This window comes from Excalfactoria chinensis, chromosome 3 (genome assembly GCF_039878825.1).
Source record: "Excalfactoria chinensis isolate bCotChi1 chromosome 3, bCotChi1.hap2, whole genome shotgun sequence".
NCBI lineage: Eukaryota > Metazoa > Chordata > Aves > Galliformes > Phasianidae > Excalfactoria > Excalfactoria chinensis.
In genome coordinates, this window is record NC_092827.1 from 62,769,101 (window position 1) to 62,788,418 (window position 19,318).

The 19,318-nt window shown below is 36.5% G+C and overlaps 1 protein-coding gene across 1 annotated transcript in view; it reads right to left on the reverse strand.

Moving 5' to 3' along the window:
- Nucleotides 1-19,318, reverse strand: part of PRKN (parkin RBR E3 ubiquitin protein ligase) — a 632,920-nt gene that overhangs the window by 115,681 nt on the left and 497,921 nt on the right. The window contains exon 8 of the mRNA XM_072332498.1: nucleotides 7,537-7,598. Coding sequence (XP_072188599.1) covers nucleotides 7,537-7,598 — 62 coding nt within the window. The remainder of the gene's footprint in view (nucleotides 1-7,536; nucleotides 7,599-19,318) is intronic.

Consider the following 19,318-nt stretch of genomic DNA (forward strand, 5'->3'; position numbering starts at 1 on the left):
GAACTGTGGACAAAAGCTAAACAGGTAGATATGAAGCCAGAATTTCTAATCTCTACAAGATAATTTAATTACCATTTTATTTTATTTTATTTTATTTTATTTTATTTTATTTTATTTTATTTTATTTTATTTTATTTTTAATTTGCATGCAATGGTCTCAGAGGAAAGAAAATCTACTTTCTGGAGTCAAATTCTTTTTACTGTTCATATAAATCAAATAGCCATCTGTGTGTTTTAAAATTAGATTGTGGAGCCTATTAGTCCATAATGTAGACTAAGCACTTTATTTATATGTATTATACACATACAAAAATAAAATAAAATTAGTTACATAATGCAATTATGTAACTTAATGTATAAAACCCTTACCACACATTGGAATAGCAAAAGCACTTATAAAAGAGGCAGCATATCAATGACTTAAAAAATAGATTGAAAAGAGATTGACTGTGATGGTTGTCCACCATTATGTGGTTCACTGGACTACCTTTAGTTTATTTTTCTTAAGTTACTGGGACTGCGCTGCCTGGATAGAATGGAAAGATCAAGTTCAAAGCATCAGGTTTTTACTCCCTTAGGGTCACTAAGCACCACAGAAGATAACAGAAAGAGAGCCACCTTACACAGGGCTGCACTTTGAATGACTTTGGGAAAGTACATAAGGGTGTCTCAAGAAAATACTTCAGGTAAGGAGCCCACAACTAGACTAATGCAACACAGTTTATATACAAAAGGAAAATAGGACAGAGCAAAGGGAAATGAATTTCTCAAAGACTGTAGTGCACAAAATGGTAGAAAGCACAAGGTGTGGAGTATGAAAATAATAATGAACAAAAAATACTGTGAAAGGATAACATTGGAGAAGCATGTATTGGAAGTCAAACTGAATACACAAGAGGCAATATGATACAGGGAAGACAGCTGACTAAGCACATCGTATGGTTTGACAGCATATTAACAAACTACTGAAAGTTTTATTATCTCCCAGCAGGTATTTATGGAATCGCTGTGAATAGATCGAATGCTGGAAACCAACATTCAGTTCCTCCAGACCCTTGTGAGCATTCCTTTGTTCCCTACGAACGGCAAACCTCAAGTCTCATAACATATGCTTTTGTAAATTGCACAACTGAGATTCACTGAGGTAGAGAATGTCTCGAAGGAATTGCACTTCTCAGGCTGTAAGAGTCAGTGTATGCATATCCCATGAAAGCAGGTCAAGTTCACCTAAGGGATATAAGAATTCTCACTTGTTACACCTGCCTGAGACCCTCAGCACTGGAGTTCAAGTATTCCCTCTGCATTCAATAAAAGCTGGGAGGAAGAGAATTTCTGTGTATTTATTTATTTTTTTTAGCATGTTTTTCATTGGTAGATTTTATAGAGAAATAAACAATGGAAATTTGGTTCCTATGCAAAATGACATTTTTGTTTGATTTTGAGAAGACAACAAAAAAACTGATCTTATCACAGGTAATTTTCTCCCTTCTTTCTCCCTCATTTTTTTATTTCTCTTACTACTCTAGTGCACAGGCAACCTGGAGAAAAAGAGTAAGAAAGTAGAAATGCTCTGTCTGTGACAAGAACACAAAGAGTATAAAGTTCTGGTAATCCAGAAGCAACAAAGCTGAGGAACTCACATGGATGTCAGTTACTTCAGGAAGAAGATTTGTTAGGAGACATGCAAAAAGGCAAAAAATACTAATGTTCTGTAGCAGATATTTAAAAAAACAAACAACACAACTCTAGTAAATATTGCAAGCAAATATATATATATATAATTGCCACAAACATGTATTGCACAATTGTTATAAAATCCAAATTAATATTATATTATTTCTGTTCATACTGTTCTCCTTTCATACTTAGATTCTCATGTCTTCTGAAGTTACATCTCATAGGAAGAGAGAGCACAAGCTCTCTTGAAGAGAATGGGAATGTGCACCTGCTGATTTTCTAAACAGAGTACTCTTTGCAAAAGCTTTCCCCAGCTCATAAGGAAAGTATCTTTGCTCAGGCTTTCTCTGATTTCAGGGATATGAACACCCACGACATTTGTAAAGAAAAAGTGAGCAGTGCAACTAGCTACAGTAGTAGCTGATAGAAGAGATCTGTTAAAATTGAACATTCCCCTGTCAAAATACCAAGAAACTGGCCAATCCATTCTGCAAAGTTGTCAGAGCAGATGATATAGTAGAGAAGCATAGCTATACATTACTTTGCAGCTTCTGTTCCTGCCACTAGGATGTGATAGGCTTCATCTGTTCTGTGACCTGTTGGGGGCACTCAGGTATAGCAGCAGACTGCTCTTGCATTATTTGTTTTCCCTTCCAGCCTTCAGATGTAGCTGCTATTTTATTCATGAATCACAATATTCCATTTAAACAATTAAACAAGATTTCTTTATCACTTTGGGGAGAAGAGGGAAATTTCTCGGAGAGTCACTAGGGAGACTCTCTAACAGTTCACTGCAAGTCATGTAGCTGTGTTGGTATATCATAGTTTTGAGGTCTGAATTAAAGTGCTCTCTGCTGTTTCTGGCACTGGCTTTTTGAATTACCTGCTTTACACTATATTTGGACACAGCCCATATTTACTGCACCTTAACATATATTTGTAAGCAGCTTGCAGGATCATGACTTGTAGAATCATTTATGTTTACCTGGAGACAGCCAGCCTGACAGGGCAAATGGTTGCTGCAGGAGACTGTAACTTTCTTATATTGTGCTCTTTCTCAGTAGCTCACCAGTTAATAAATCTTTCATCCCAGTCCTGAACATCTCTCAAGGTATCTATGAAGTGAAGCGGTTAAACAGCAGGTTGGACTGCATCCATTATGCTAGGGGAAAATGATGGATTATGGATGGTGACACTGAATTGCAAGAAAAAGCTCAACAGAACTAAAGCTAGTTAGATGGCTTTTACCCTTCATAGCGCTGCACATCCAGGAGAGTCTCTCTACCTTGTGCAGGCTTTTGTGCATTGGGACTGTCTGTGAAAAGGAGATCCAAAATGACCCAGTCAAAGCTCCTTTCTGAACTTTTTCCTCCATCTCCTCCATTCATGTAGTATATCAGGAAACCAGCAACCAGAAAAAGAATAACGATCCAAGACATGAATAAGCCTTTTTAGTTTTTCCAGCTCTAGAAGAGGCTTATCATTGGAGACGTTTCTAGGTCATATTCTCTGGCACCTTCTCAGAGTGTCCATTACTGAATGGGGTAGCAATCTGTTGCTAAATGTATTTGTGATGCATTTTAAATCAATGACTTTGGAAGCCAATTATATCTGGTAAGTTAGTTAGATATCCACAATGCATATCATGTACCAGTGGAGCTTATACTCTTCTATTTCACCACTCTTTCCAGAAAATCTGCAAACAATTCCCTGTCTAAAAACTACCTTGATGTCTCCAATTAATCGTAAAAGATAGAGTTTCTAGCAAGGATGCATTTCCTGTACCACACAGTCTCCTGAGGGAATAGGAGATTTACATGTCGAAGAGACTAATGAGAATTTAGACTATTTGGAAAACAATTTTATTATTACAGAACTTTTAGCAAATATTAATCAGTAACTCCTCAAATCTTTCAAGTAAAATATATAGCTTTTATTTCTGAGCATTTTCACTCAGTGCTTATGTTTAGATAAAGAAACAGTTTATTTGGATAGACAGACAGGCACATTTCCCAGTGGACTGATCATTAAAGTGGCTCAACACCTTTATCTCTCATTGACATTAATAAAAAATACATAAACTCACTATTTACTGGAAAAAAAATGCAGCAAAGAAATGGTTGAGATCATTGTTTTCTATTAGAAACAAATTATTGATTTTAATTTGACTGAAATTTTGTTGATAAAAGCAAGAGAGCTGAAGCAGCAGGCTTCTCTAAGACATCTGTCTTGTTGCTGCATGGCATTTTGATTAAGTATCTAGAGTAATGCAAAAATAATATGCCATATATTAAAAAGATTAAAATTTAGCAAATTCTGGCAGGTCTGAAATATAATTGTAAATAGGTAAACATCATTAGGCAGATATATCTCCAAGAAGATCCTGAAGGTATTGATTCCTGGATTTAAGCCATCTAAAATTTTTATCAATGACTGTGAAGTAAACCAAGGAACACAGAACAGCAGTGATAAAGTTTGCAATAATTTGAGGAGCAATGAACAAGAGAATCCATGTTACGGGGCTGTCAGAGCTTTTGATCTGGCAGCTTTAATCAAACAGCTTACTTTTCAGCTATTTTTCTAGGGAGAAGCAGCATAGGGCACAATCCCACATTGGGATTTCTGTGTAGGAAGTAGCATTATTTGTTCTGATCTGAATCTGAGATGTTTCCATGCATATCCAAAAGCACTAAGGCAAATCTTTGATGAATAGTTAGAAATCTCTAGAAGGGAAATTATGCTCCTTACTGGGCAGACGCTGCTTTAACTGGAACAAGCAAGTAGCTACACTGGAAATGCCCATGTGAAGTGAACTGGAAATACAAAGTAACTGGACTGAGGAATGGCAGTTTCGCAAAGTAGGAAGAGTGCTGGCGCTAGTTGAGTAGTGGAAAGAAAAGAGAATGGCATTTTTTATCTTTCATCCCTGAAAGGTATAATAGGATTTAATGTTTTTAAGAGATTTGTAAACAAATAGTGGATGTTTTTCTCAGCAACGTACTCCAGTTTAAACAAGAATTAATCCAAGAAATTCATGTAATGTGGATTCTAAAGAAGATCAGAAAAGATTATCACAATAGTCTATTCTGCTTTTATAATCTGGCCTTAAACACATAAGCATATTAAAAATAAATCAAGTTTCGACATGTAGCAGTAACATGCCCCTGTTATTCCTTGACCGTCGCTTGGTTTTGAAGAAAATATTTGTTTAAAAGATTGATAACACTGAAACTCTAATTAGTCCGAATAAAACAGTGTTATAATTAATTATGAACTTTCTGTCTAGTATGCATGAAAACAGAAAAAAAAAAAATCCTTTAAAAAAGTAAATACATAACAAAAATATTAGAAGTTATCAGATAATTATTTTTTTTTTTTCCCTGAAATTCCTTTCTCTCAATGTATTTAGATGTATTGATATATTTTAGGTGTTTTTTTTTCATTCTTTTTGTTTCTCTCTCTCTCTCTCTCTCTTTTTTTTTTGTTTGTTTTGTTTTTTATTTTTTACATTGTTTTTGCACCTACTTGTTCCTTTTATGCTGATTTCAATCAAAGAAGAGCTACCGTGGTCATCAGAAGATCCAAGACGACAAAGCTTTTATAGAGACACAACATAACTGCAACATTCTTCACACCTTTGTGGGTTTGGGGAATCATTCAAGTAGCACAGCAATGTTCACTAACTGAAAAAGCATTTATTATGACTGTAATGATAATTGTACCTGAGTAAACTATTACTGCCTTTTCAGAGAAAGACAAGTTTTTACAGGTCTGATCCATTTTGTAAAAGAACTTTCTAGCATATTTTTACATTCCTAACGCTTGCTAACAAAAGTTTCTCATCTGTTCAAGTGTAGTCACTCCAAATAGGAGTAACTTCATTATGAAGGTCAGTAAAAATACCACAAATATTCTGAGTGGAAAAAATGTAGTATTTACTTGACTAGCAAAGTTTTATTCATTAAAATTCTCCACTCTCTCCAAAACTTCTCTTATTATTGGCAAAAAAGTTGTCTTTTATTTTAAGGATTCTCATGATTTGCATATCATCTCACTTCTGATGATCATGTATGTCATCATCTAATTCAATAATGAAAAGATGTGAAGGTAGGAGAGTGGAATAAAGAAATTAAGATTATATAGGCAATCTTAGCTCTGATATCTCCAAATGTCAGATTTGCAGTCTTAACTCTTTAAGCCTTCATCTTGTTGCCTACCACTTCTGCTTCTAAAAAGCAAACAAAAAACCCCAAACAAACAAACCAACAAACCCACAAAGGAAAGTTCATCAACCAAATGCTTTTGCTGGGATGTACTACTCAGACCACTACCAGTGGTGTTATCAGTCCTGGCTCAAGACCTCTCACATTCTTTTCATTCAGCTGTTTACTACTTTACCTTCATATCACTACCCTTCCCTTTCCTCCTAGCCCACTTATCTTTACCGCATGGCAGTTCATTACATGCAGATATATTATTATTATGTATTTCCTTTATTTACTAGTCTCTTCCAGCAAGTTTCTGTACTTGGTCCCTTCCAGTTCTCAGTCCCAGTTCCTCATCCTAATCCCTGCCACTCAGTCTTTGAACAGCCAGCTCCATCTCTCCGGTATCCTCAAGTTTCTCTGCTCTCCATTTGCCAGCTGGTTCTCACCAGTCTCTCAGCCCCATCAATCCCAGTCTTTATTTCTTTTATTTCTTCTTTCTGAACTTTCACTCTCACTAGACTCCTGTTTCTAGTCTCTCTTTTGGCCTTCCCTGCTTTCAGTCTTTTTTTCCTATTTTTGCCAGACAAATCCTCCCACACTGCTCTTACTGCTTTCTTCTTGCTAAGAAGAAACTTAGTCCCTGAGGACTTACATGCTTGATTTTCTATAACATCTGAAGTGAGGGACTGGTGCAAGAAAATTGAAAGTCTGGAAAATGTACCAGCACTCCTAACTGTAAGAAAAATATGCCTGTAGGATAGTGAAAAGAAAAGGTGAAGAAACAGGGTGTTCTAGACAATATAATCTGATCTAACAGCTAAGTTATCAGACTTGGAATTAACATTTCAGGACACGCTTCTGCCTTTGTCATAGACTTCATATAACCTTCTGCAAGACACTTGGGGCTATGTTCCTTAACAGAAGCAGATATTCTGAGGTACAACACACCAGTGCTGAGCTTTTAGGCACCTGGTTCCTAGTATGTATAGCAACCCTCTGGTAGGCAGTTGGGCTTTGTAACAGTACAGCAGGAAAGACACTTGAAACACTGACACTTGAATTTCTGAAGCACCGAGTATCTGACAATTCAACTTGCTTCTCAACACTTAAGGCTATTTTCTTAATATCTCTGTACCTTGATTTAATTGTTAACAAAACACTAACCAGCTAGTGAGTGTGGTAAAACATACCTCACATGCTTTTGTAAGATCCCTGTATAGAAACAACTTCGTCAGTGCAAAGCGCAGCTATAATTATAGATAAGAAACATTCTTTTTAAAGAGACCATGGGCAAAAAAAAAAACAAAAAAAAAGAGATGGATAATACAAAGCAACTGTAAATATCAGTCCCTTAGTCAGATTGTTTGTTTATCTGCTGTTTTACAGAGCCTGTTTGCTGCTGTAATCTAAAGCCGAAAAGCTGTGGCAGATAGCAGATGTACCAATTAATAACCTGTCAAGGCTGATGGATAGAATTAAAAAAAAATTAAAAAAAAAAAAAAAAAAAGCACATGTATTTCCCGTGTGCATTTTCCCCCACATTTCAGGTCATTGGGGGTCATAAGACTGCCTCTCTAGAGAGAGACAAAACTGTCTCATTAGTGTCTATCTTTCATGACATTAAGGTGTTAACTTTGAGATTCTTACTCACCTGTTCTTCTCCCAGAATCCTGAAGTGATGAACCTCTTTAATCAAGGAGTCTGCACAGCCAGCTGTTGGAATGAAACAAAAACAGCCACTTTCAAACTCCCTGCCAGTGCAGTTTCAGCTATAAGATACATACACACAGAGAGGATAGAACATACAGATTATGTTGGATTTAGAAGATTAGAAAGATAAGCCATGGTTCTGTGGGCAACAGAATGCTGAAAACCATCTATCAAATAATCCCTCCGCATTTCAGAGCATACTACCAAGAATGCGTAGAAAGGTTATACTCTGTATATTTTAGCCCTTTCCCCAAAGGACTAAAAACAAAAGCAAGATGAAAAGGGCACACTGTCTGCCAGATACCACCAGTCTCTTAGTGTAACCCAAGGGGTCTGTTAAAAGAACTTATCACATCAGAACCTGGGAGCTGCCCAAAGCTGCATTCTGATTCACATACCAGGTTTGGACTCAGCTCTGAGTGTTACAAAGGCATTCCCTGATTCCCTGAAAGATTCCCTGGCTCTGCAGATGCCACAGATTACTTTACTTTTGGCTGTCCCAGACACATTCCATTTCACATATATGTACATGTTACACCCAAGTGTGATACACAAATCAACTAAATAGGCAGGAGGGAATTTTGTCAGAACTTTGTAATCAGTTTAAACATTTTTTACATCTGTACCAGTCAGTAAGAAACAATACATTTTGCTACATGACATGCCCCTTATGGATCTGCTCAGACTGTCATTACCTGCCTGGTGATGAAACTCAAGCATGCTTATCACTTTTGTGCACTACTAGACTCAAGTTTGGCAAGGGATAAAAGTGCAGACTGTGAAAGTAATCTGGGCTTTATTCTGCTTACCATAAATTGAAGCATCTGCTTGTGAACAGAGACAATTCCTTAAAAGGAATTAAAAGCAGAATATGGGAGGAACTAAAATTTTTATCAACCTGTTTTTCTGCTGATGCAAGTAGGAACAGCTACCTCTCACCCTTAATGACTGCTATTAAAAAGATGTAAATGAATTTGGAGACAGTTGTCAGGAAACCTCCATCAGCACCATGGCTTCACTCAAAAGCAATGAGGCATGGCCTACACTCACAACTCCTGCTGGCATAGCTGTGTTATGGATACAAAGGGAAAAGCCTTTATACTTGCAAGCGCATAACTAAAAAAGGCAAAAACCCTATTTTGGACACATTTGTAACAGTACGAGTCTTTCAATGTTTTAACTTCTTCTACCTAGGGCATTGATTTAAATGATAGTTTAAAAACTTATTGCTGGTAAAGGTTCTATTTCTATTCAGAGGAGGTTCATGTGGAAAATGCAACATCAACAGAACTTCATCACTGAACCCTATAAAAGGTAGCCAAGATTTAAGCGTACTGCAAGAATTTTCTGTTACTTGCTTATCTCACTAAGTATTCCTTTCTTCCAATTTAATGAATATATATCCTTATCTTTATGACACATCTCTTCCATCCTCTCTCACAGAAGGATATGCATATATTTGAACGTGCATGTTTATTTTGGAATGATTTGTTATTGACAGGTTTTTATTCTTCTCATTCTCTGTGACCACAGCCTCTGTGTGGTCATAGATGAGTGCAAGATAAAAAGTCACTGCCTAAAATAAAGTTCCTCTTTCCAACCCTCAAGGTCCTAAGTAATTATTGTAATTATTGCAATTTTTTTCTAATATAGCTTTCTTTTTTTTTTTTTCCTGAAAATATCTGCACTGATTTCACACTTCTATAGGAAATTCTAACTGTTGCAGATGATTTTACATAATGCTGCATCTTTGACAGATGATAACTTTCTATCAACAGCTGAACTGCTTTATGGTTGTCTCTGCTTCTTTCAGTCTTCATGAATTCTTCTATGAATCTTCTTCCACTCTCATCCTTCTCTATTTATTATCCCACTCTTTAGATGGGAAAGTTCCCCTTTTCTTGCCTAGCAAGGATTTTTTTCTCTTTTTCTTCTTATTAAAATCATATTTCTCAAATGCCTATTTCTGCATGCATAAAGAGGGCAAAATGGAATGGATTTCTGGGAGAAATAGGTCTTAATTGTAAGATGATTAAAGTCACTAGCAAAGAAGGGAGAAGACTTAAAAATCATGTCAGAGTTGGCAAGACCCCTGATCCTGGGGGTGTTCAAGGAATGTTTGGACATTGTGTTGAGGAGAACATGGTTTAGAGAGAACTATTGGTGATGGGTAGATGGTTTTACTGGGTGATCCTGTGAGTCTTTTCCAACCTCGGTGATCCTATGATTCTACTTCAGTTTTTTGTAAGCAGGCCTTTGTAAAATAACCCATTTTCATCAAACATCTGGGAGATTTGAAGAAATCTTGAGTGATGTTAAATTCCTGCACTAGAGACACAGGTTATAGAAAAATAACCATTCCATAAATTAAAGAAGATTTAAAAATACCTATTCTAATGAAGACTGATAAGAAATACTTTTCATCTCACCCACAAAAACACCCATACATTTGTTGATTTATACATGTAGACGCAAACATACATGGGAACTCAAAAATTATTACAAGTTAAGCCCCGCACCCGCTGGGCTCACTGGCAAATTGCACACATGAAAGCTTACAAGAAAAATGCATTTTCTCTTTCTGATTTGTAACTTTAACTTGCCATTTGAAATAAACAATCTGCACTTTAAAGACTCCTGCTGTTTTGTGTAGGATGCTTTGAGGATTAAATTATATGTCCTCTAGAGGACAGAAACCCTTACATTTAATATTCTTAACAATTAACTGAACACTTTCATTTCCCTTCTCCCAATAATTACTTGAAAAAAAACAAAAAACACAGATATGCAGGAAATCTCTACAGATATAAGCAAAAAGATAGAAATATTTAATTAAAAAAAAAAAAGAAAAAACAACACAAAAAACACCAACCACCAAAAAACAGCAACAATTAAACATAAGTGTTAAAAGCAAATGATCCAAAGGCATGAACAATTGCCTTTAATCAGAAGCCAAAACTCAGGATTGAGGACATCTGCAGACTGATAAAATGACAGCTAAAGGGCTTATTAATTCCCTCTTTCAACTGACATTCAAGCTCTATGTTTCATATGTTCTTGGCTACAAGGGCTGTTATAGGCTTTTGCCTGCTATGGAGGCACAACAAGATACAAGAAATATAATACCAATGCAGATCTTTAGGTTTTATTTATGCTACTTTTTACTGTGACATAACTCCACTGACCTCAAAGGAATATGACCCATTACATTAATGTTATGGTTGAATCTAAGTAAGAAACTAAGTCACAGAAGTATGATACCTAGTTCAAAGGACTAGTAGCTTTATAAGCCCATTGCAAGCAACTTCTTTGCTTTTATTTAAGCTTTTATTCATTGCTTAAATTCAAGATTATTACTTTTTCTAAATGTTCTATCAGATACCAGATTATTTGTTTTAATCATTTTATTGTTGCTTGAATCCCACACTGCATTATTATTTCATTCCAAATGCCACTTACAACTTTACATTTACAATTTACATTGTGGTATTCTCTCCATAGGGAAATGAGGAAATTTTCAATCTGTTCCTATAGAGGAATGTAAATTCATGAGAAAAGTAAAAAACAAACAAACAAACAAAAAAAGCAAAATTTAAGAAGCCCAGTTTAATGTCTCCTAACAGCATAAATCCCCTGATTTGAACAGCTCTGAACACACATTTCCAATTTGTAATTAAACAGTGATTCCAACTACCACCAGTTGAACTACTCAGCTCTGCACAGATAATTTTTTTTTTTTTTCTCACAGGACTAGCTTCTGGTTACTGTTTTTTACTTAAAACTATCACTTTGTATGGTTTATGTTCCCCAGTGAGAAGACAAAGGAAAACTTAAATCAGTGTTCTTTACAGTGAGAGTGTTGAGGTACTGGCACAGGCTGCCCAGAGAGGCTGTGGATGCCTCGTCCCTGGAGGCATTTAAGACCAGGCTAGATGAGGCCCTGGGCAACCTGGCCTAGTATCAGATCTGGAGGTTGGTGGCCCTGACAGCAGCAGGTGGGTTGGAACTTCATGATCATTAGGGTCCCTTCCAACCCAAGCCACTATATGATTCTTTGATATACTGGCAAAATAAAAACAAGAAAATGACAGCAGTTGCAAATAGAGTTAGAAGAGCCAATGTATGCACCGATGCCACAGGGCACCACCAGCCCTGCTTGTCCCTGCCCACCCCCAGGGGCCCAGGTCTCCATGTCAGCCCAGAGCCATCAGCTCCAATCCGCATGAGGCCACAGCAGGGCCATACTGCAGTTCCCCAAATCCTTGTGCTACCAAGTGCCCAGGTCTTGGTCTCAGGGGGGTGCCTGGTGCCCCGCTCCTGGTAGGATGGGGGTATGGGATGAGCTGCTGGCCCTGCTCTGATGGACTGTTGGACAGCATCAGCACTTCACTGGCCCTCACAGCAAAAGATTCTAGACAATATAAACTCCCAAGAAAAGAAACTGATGAGCTTCATAAAACGGAAGAGAAGGTTGATGATAAACATACTTTTCACCTCTAGGGGTGAACGTTCTCCGCAGACCCAATGTCTTCAGTATCTGTTAATTACATGCAGACACGCTCCTCTTTCACAACTGCATCCTACCTCTTAACTTCAATCATAGGTTTGTAGCACTACTTCCCTCTTTGCTTGTGAAGTTTCATCTTTCCCAAAGCCATACAGCTGGGTGAGATTCAATTCTTGCAATTTAAGCATCTAAATATTAGTTATCCAAGGTCCATTTATTCACTGTGCATTTCCTTTGTAGTCAATAGAAGGAAGCATACACTTTCAAAGGGTAATTCCCTCTGTCTGGGATAGACACAAAGGAGACACCCATTTCCTTCCATTGATTGTGGAGTCTTAGATGATTATGATTCATACAACTAACTTTTGGATTTCTATGGTTAGATGGGTTGGTTCTGCCCAACAGTTCTACATGTGCATTAGGCATATAAGTTTCCCATAACATTAAGCTCCCTGTACTACGCTGAGCACTTGCATTACGAACACGGCATAACTCTATTTTTCTCACTTAAATTTTCTGTCTGCATCAAAAGTTGCTAATTCTGAAAAGAAAAAGTACGTACCCTTTTTTTCAGTTCTGAACATAACTAGGTAAGCGTATCTATCAGTGTCCTTCAAAGGATGCCTTTCCACAGCACTTACTGCTAAATTAAGCTTGCAACTGGAAAACATTCCGAATACGTGAGAATAACCATTTTGTGCTTAGAAAATTAGTGGATGTGTGTGCCTTTTTTTTTTTTTTTTTTTTTTTTTTTTTTCCTTGATTGCACTGAGTAATATTTGATGATCAGAAATAAGAACGTTTCACCTTAAAAAAATATACATTCTAAACATTTGGCAAAGCAGCACTTGAAGGGCGGTGCTTGCACTACAGTAGTGATAAGCCCTGTAGTTGACTGTGTGTGCAGGAAAGTAGCAAGGGAAATATGCAGCCCGGAGTTGCCTGTTACAAAGAGTCTCTATCCAGGGCACAGCTAGCTCCTATGTGACCCCACAAGCAAACTTCAACTGCTCAGCACAGTACAACACAGCAAGCTCTGCTCAGTAAGGGCAGCAGAACAACACGAAGAGCCCAGCTCCCCATTTTGTGTGATACTAACAGGAATGATAACTGAGTAACACAAAGAGGGAGTCAGGGGAGACTTACACACAAAACAAGACTCACCAGGTTTGAAATCTCATGATTAGCATGCATTTGTTTGATCTGTCATTTTCTCAGTTTCTTCCAACCTGTTCAACTAATTGGTATATTGGTGCAAAAAATAAGCCTTTATACTGTCAGAGTCTGTTCCGGTGAAAAGCAATCCCATGCCGGTGACAGTACTGTCACTCTCATGGGAACAGACTACAATTTCAAAGCAGGATGTCTGCTCACTGCATTTTTGTTAATTAAATGTTTGGATGTTGCAGGTGACCTTCTCTCATCTTTGAAGTTATGTGAACATGAAGAACACGAACACAAAACCAAAGAGATTGACTGGAATGCACAATTTTTTTACTGAAAATTGTGGAAAATATCAAGTCCATAGTTTACGGAACATAAGTACATAAACCTTATGTTTGGAACATTGTTTGTAGTTACACACTGTGAAAGGTATGGAAATCTCTTCCCACTGATTATAAACACTTTCCAAATTTACTTTACAATCTTAAAGAACAATATCTTTGTAGACAGTCAGTTACTGACTTTTTTTCTCTTTTAAGTGTTACCAAGATAATTTTTGAATGTAACCAAGCTTAATGCTTCATTACTTTCTAGACTTACACTGCATTTACTCGTACCATGTTTTGTGTAACAAAGTTTATTTTTTAAAGAAGTAAAAGTGACAGAACTGTTTTGTGAGTAATTTGCCATGTCAAGCCCCATGCCTTATAGCTGCAGATCTTAAAATGCAGGTGTTTCATGTGGGCACACAGCTTTATCTGTAAGATGAATTGGTGCTAACCAAGATTAAATCACAAGCCTGACTCAGAACTCTCATGCAATCAGCTTGTAAACACTAGGTTAAATTACTGATTTCATTTATTAACAACAGATCTTATTTATTTACCTTCTGAATTCTCAATGGTGATTATGCATTTTATGCATAGATTACGCAGGCACATTCACAAACTAAAATTCTCAGACCCACTAACTCCCACTTTTTCCAATGTCTATTTTGACGATCTATTATGATTGAGATAGGTTAACTTGTGAAATATTTTTTTTCATCAAGAAAGAAAAGCAAATGACCTTTGGTACAGTGGATGCACAGGGTTTGTTTCCTGTTTATCTATATGTACCAGAACTTTTCTCAGGAATCTGTTTCAGCTACAGATATATGTCAAAGTGACTTGATGATCTTTAAGTTCTTTTCCAATCTGAGCAATTCTATGATTCTATAATCAGCATTTAGACTGTTGGGCATATAAAACATCTGATGATTTTTTTTCCTTTTTTTTCTTTTTCTTTTTCTATTTTTTTGTAAATATGCTATTGACTACAGAGTTTAATCCGGAGACAACCTTTTAGTACTTACATATCTGATAGTATTCGCCTTACAGCTGGTGTAGGAAATAACATATTTAGTAAAACTGGAACCTGAGAAGTCATTATTCTTTGATCGCACAATCATTTGACAACATCTGTTACCAGATTATATTTTTCCAGATAAGCAGATAGTAAAGTAAAATGAATGTGAACCTGAAATGAATTAGTTGTTAAATAATATAGATTCTTAATGAAAAACATAAAAATAAAATGAAAATAAATAAAAAGAGGTATTTTCAGAAGTAATGAGTATGGACTTCAGTCCTTTTGAAGTCAGTAGGTATGTATTTAGTCTTCAAAGCTCAGTTCTGCCACTTTTTGATGTTAAACCATAGGGCTAAACAAGATACTGGCATCTGGCTTACATCTCCAGAGGTCAACACGGTGCAAGTCTTTCCTACAGCTCATCTGAACTCTTTAGATATAGAGTTTTTCAGTTCAAGCAAACTGGCTTAGGTACAAATAAGTAAATGCGGCTTGCATGTATTTAATCTACTAAGAAGATGGGTTTATATATGAAGTATAATATTTTGTTTAAAAGACTGTATGCCAGTAAAGACACAATAAAGATCAAATGTCCCTTTTTGCTACGCTTAATCTGCAGTAGGAAATCTGCTTGCTTCTTTTTTGTAGTTGATGTTAAAATTCAGAACTAAATGGCCTTTTGTCCTGATTAATAGTCTTGCCAAACAGTATTATGGTCATTTGCTTTTGTCTTGACAGACTTCCAATAGCTGAATTCAGCAAAAAAACAACTCCTCTATGCATTATTTTGCTATCAAAAAGGCTACTAAAGCTAATATTAGCAGAAGTTTCATAAAAGCTTGATTTTCAGGACAGAATTTCTGTCAGTTAGCAGAGATGTCAGTTGCTCAGCTGCACATGTTACATTTTTGTTTGTGTGTGTGTCTTGACTTCAAAATCCTCTAGGGACACAAAAAGTATTTTTGCTCTTTGGAAGCGCTAGTGCAAAAAATCTGCAAGAGGACTGCAACGGAAATGGGACAGGATCACATAAAGTTTGACTACTGGTGGCAAATAGAGCATCTCAGATGCTTTAGAGAAAAATCTGTCGGCCTGGCTGTCTCATACTGAACACAGTTCTGGCTTTCGCTGTGCATTTACTGGTTTTTAATGACGCTTTAAAGCCAAATGACCCAAAGTAATGAACCATGTTAGCAATTTCCTCCTAGAGTCTTTCCTTAAATCTTTACAACACAAAATATCAGTAGGAATACTGACCTGCCATTTCAGTTCAGAAACTGTTTTCTTGCTTGCTTTTTGCGTAAGACAATACATGAACAAGACATGCTTGCTCACAACAGCATTCCAACCCTGAATTGTAAAGAGCCGCACAAAGCCAGCATTCTAGCACTTGTTATTTTTGCCAGTTCTCTGTATATACGGCAGTGCTATAAGATGGACTGTCAAAAAAATCTGTCTCAGGAAGGGAATTTTCTAAAACGAAATTCAGTGTTGCCGAATAGTGTAAGACTTCATAGAGGCCATGCCATCGTGCAAACTTATTTCACCAATACCATCTGGTTGTTCAATACTCCAGTGTAAATTGTAGGTGTAAATTCACCCATGCAGTTGCCAGGGAAGTCAGTGAATACTGAACTTGTGCAACAAAATGAAATCCATGCTATGCTGTCTATCATTAATGAAAACTGAACAAGGTCATTTACTGCATAAACACAGCAGTTTCAGCAGCAGAAATAAGGAGACTTCCTTCTTTCAGCAGAAATACTGACATGTCAAATTTAAGAAGCTTTTACAGAAATATAATTTTTTTTATTTAAAGCTCCTTAATTATCAAAAGTTAATCCTACAATTACTATAACATCAAAGAGTCAGAAAATCACCAAGTCTGAGACTTCTAACACAATCCTGGTGATTTTTTTTTTAAATTCAGTTGAGATACAACAGAGTTGCTCTAAACTTCCTATGGAAGACATTATATATTATCCTCTGCCATGTAAAACTTGGTCATGGAAATCTTATTGCAGGGATCTGGGCTGAAAGGAACTCTTCACTCTCAGTATAGTACGTTTTTAGCTCAATCAGCTTGATTCATGAAAGGCTTTCTTATCTTTTATTCAAAAAGTAGTTGAAATCTCCAAAGCAAACTCTGTTCTCTCAAATTCCCACCTTCATGCTAGCACTGGCCTTTGATGATGATCAGTCCTTTTAAGAAGGCAAGTGAGAGGTCAGGAGCTTTCAGCATGTGTTAGAGACTGCATAAGAGAGGAGATTGTCTTCTCAGGGAAAACCCAACTATTCCTAAATAAAAGTCAACACAAGACAAAAAAACAAAACAAACCACAAAACACAACCACACAACACCCAAAGCCTATAGAAGAATTTCATTTGCAGGTACTGATGGGCAAATTTTGAAGTGACTTATTGCTGAATGCTAGAATTAAAAAGGTGCAATGTAGAAATCACTAGAAGTTGAAATTAAATCAAAGTTCACGCAGGCATTTTACACATGACAGCTTGATAAATGAAGTGTATTGTAAAGCCTTAGTGCTGAGCATCAAACTTAGATAACATTTTTTCCTTTCTCCCCTAAAACTTGAAGAAAACTATTTTCTTCTAATTTTCAGACTCAGAGATAGAACAAAATCAGCAATTCACACTGCAGTACATTTCTCTCTATACATACTACCAAGTGAGTTATGATGCAGGCTATATAATGCAGAAAAGCCACTGCACTATCAAAAAAGATGTGGTCAGATGCCAGACAACAAACACAGGTTTCCATCTCCTTAATTACAAAGTAGTGTTAAATTATACTAAAATGCAATTTTTAAAGGTTATTTTTCATCCACATTAAAGGAAAATCAACATGCCAAGCTCAAAATACATCTGGGGAAAAAAAAAGATGCCCATATGCAGGTCTCACTCTCTTACTCCCACACATGCATAAGCGTGCACAAAAATACTGCTGGAGAATGGAGAATGGCAAACAATATTTAGTGACCCATAAACAATGCTTTTTCTTGCTACTTTCGGAATTCTTTTCTATTTTTTTCTTTTTCCTCAGGGATATGATGTCATTTTGTACAACCAGTATATAAAAAATGCCATCCCTTTGGTCTGTGCAGCGTTTATTAGACTGTTTCACTGAGAGTTTAGACAATTATTTAAATTGCTACATAAATGACTCAGACTACATGGCAAGCCCAGGTTACTCTAAAAATAAATGTTCATGGACAATAAACCCATCCAACCAAAACAGAATTTAAAAAAGCCGTGGAATATATTATGTCTCACAGAACAGAGCAAACGTATCTGGACGAACAGCTAGGAATTTCTCACATTTTGTTTTCATGACAGAAAATTATTTCAAGAATATTTAAGAATGAAGTAATTGCCAAAGAGTAACCTGCAGTCTAGGAATTTTAATTGCTACCTAATTCTAATATTTTTCTTTCTCCTCTGCACTAGCAATACATGCACGCACTATCGTTTTCTGTGATGGAACATGGCACAGTTCCACTTCTGAAATGAGGACAGTTTTGCATTTACCTTAATCAGATCAAATTAGGGCAGGTGGTAACCCTGCAGGCAACATAATTATGAAAAATGCCCATGTTCAAGACAAACCGTCCTTCTAGTCTTGAGGTCTAATAGGACATCATAGTACAATCTTTTAACATTTTGCTGGCAGGCTGGTATATACAGCTCTTATTTTATCTCTGCAGATCCAGAAAAATTCATATGCTTCTCAGTATTTACTCCAACATAAGAGGAAAAGTGATCCTGTAAGTGCAAAAGCTGATGTGGGCTACAATCTAAAGTTAAATACAGAAAAAAAAAAAAAAAAAAAAAAAAAAAAAAAAAAAAAAAAAAAGTCATTCTCTAGTCATGTCTAATTCCAATAATATTTCGTGAGACAAGCTAATCCTGCATTACAGCCATTCGCATTTCTGCTATAAAAAGCTTGACAGGCAGGCATAAATACAGGAGTTCACGCTGTCTGCTTGTCTAACAAAAAAGAATTGGAACGACCTGAGAGCTTCCCCAAAGACAGAGAGCTAAGGATTTTTCTGATTTTATATTGATATACTGGCTCTACTCCTGGGCAGACCAATAGCTGGCAAAACACATTTTAAATAAGTTGAAAATTTAATGCAAAATTCTATTCTACATTAAAGGGATAATTCAGCCAGGTTCATTTAGTATATTACTCCTCTGAAGACACCCCAAGCGCTACAATAACAAATGTTATATCAAAGATGCACTCAGCAACAAATGCAGTATGAGTCTCTGCAAGGCAATTTTTCAGTACGTCAGAATTACAATATCACTCCATGGAAACAAATTAAGCAGCACAAGCTCGGCTGTTGCAATCGTTTTATTAGGGTGAAAATAAACATAACACTTTAACACCCGGCTCTCTTTCTGCAACAGCACTGAGAATAACAAAACAAATCCTAATCATTTTTACTGTACAGATAAAAGTCCAGTCCACTCTCCTTTATCAAGAGGGATAAATGTTTTAATAGAAAGGATAAGACTGTACACTAATACCAGCGTAGGAATACAGAACCATTTCCACCTGGTAGAAGAACTTCTGTTTTTAAAATACCCACAAACTTCTGCAAAATAATGAGCAATATGCTGTCCTGGCTAGTCCTCATGCTGATGAATGGATTGACTTCATCTTGTTCCTCTCATT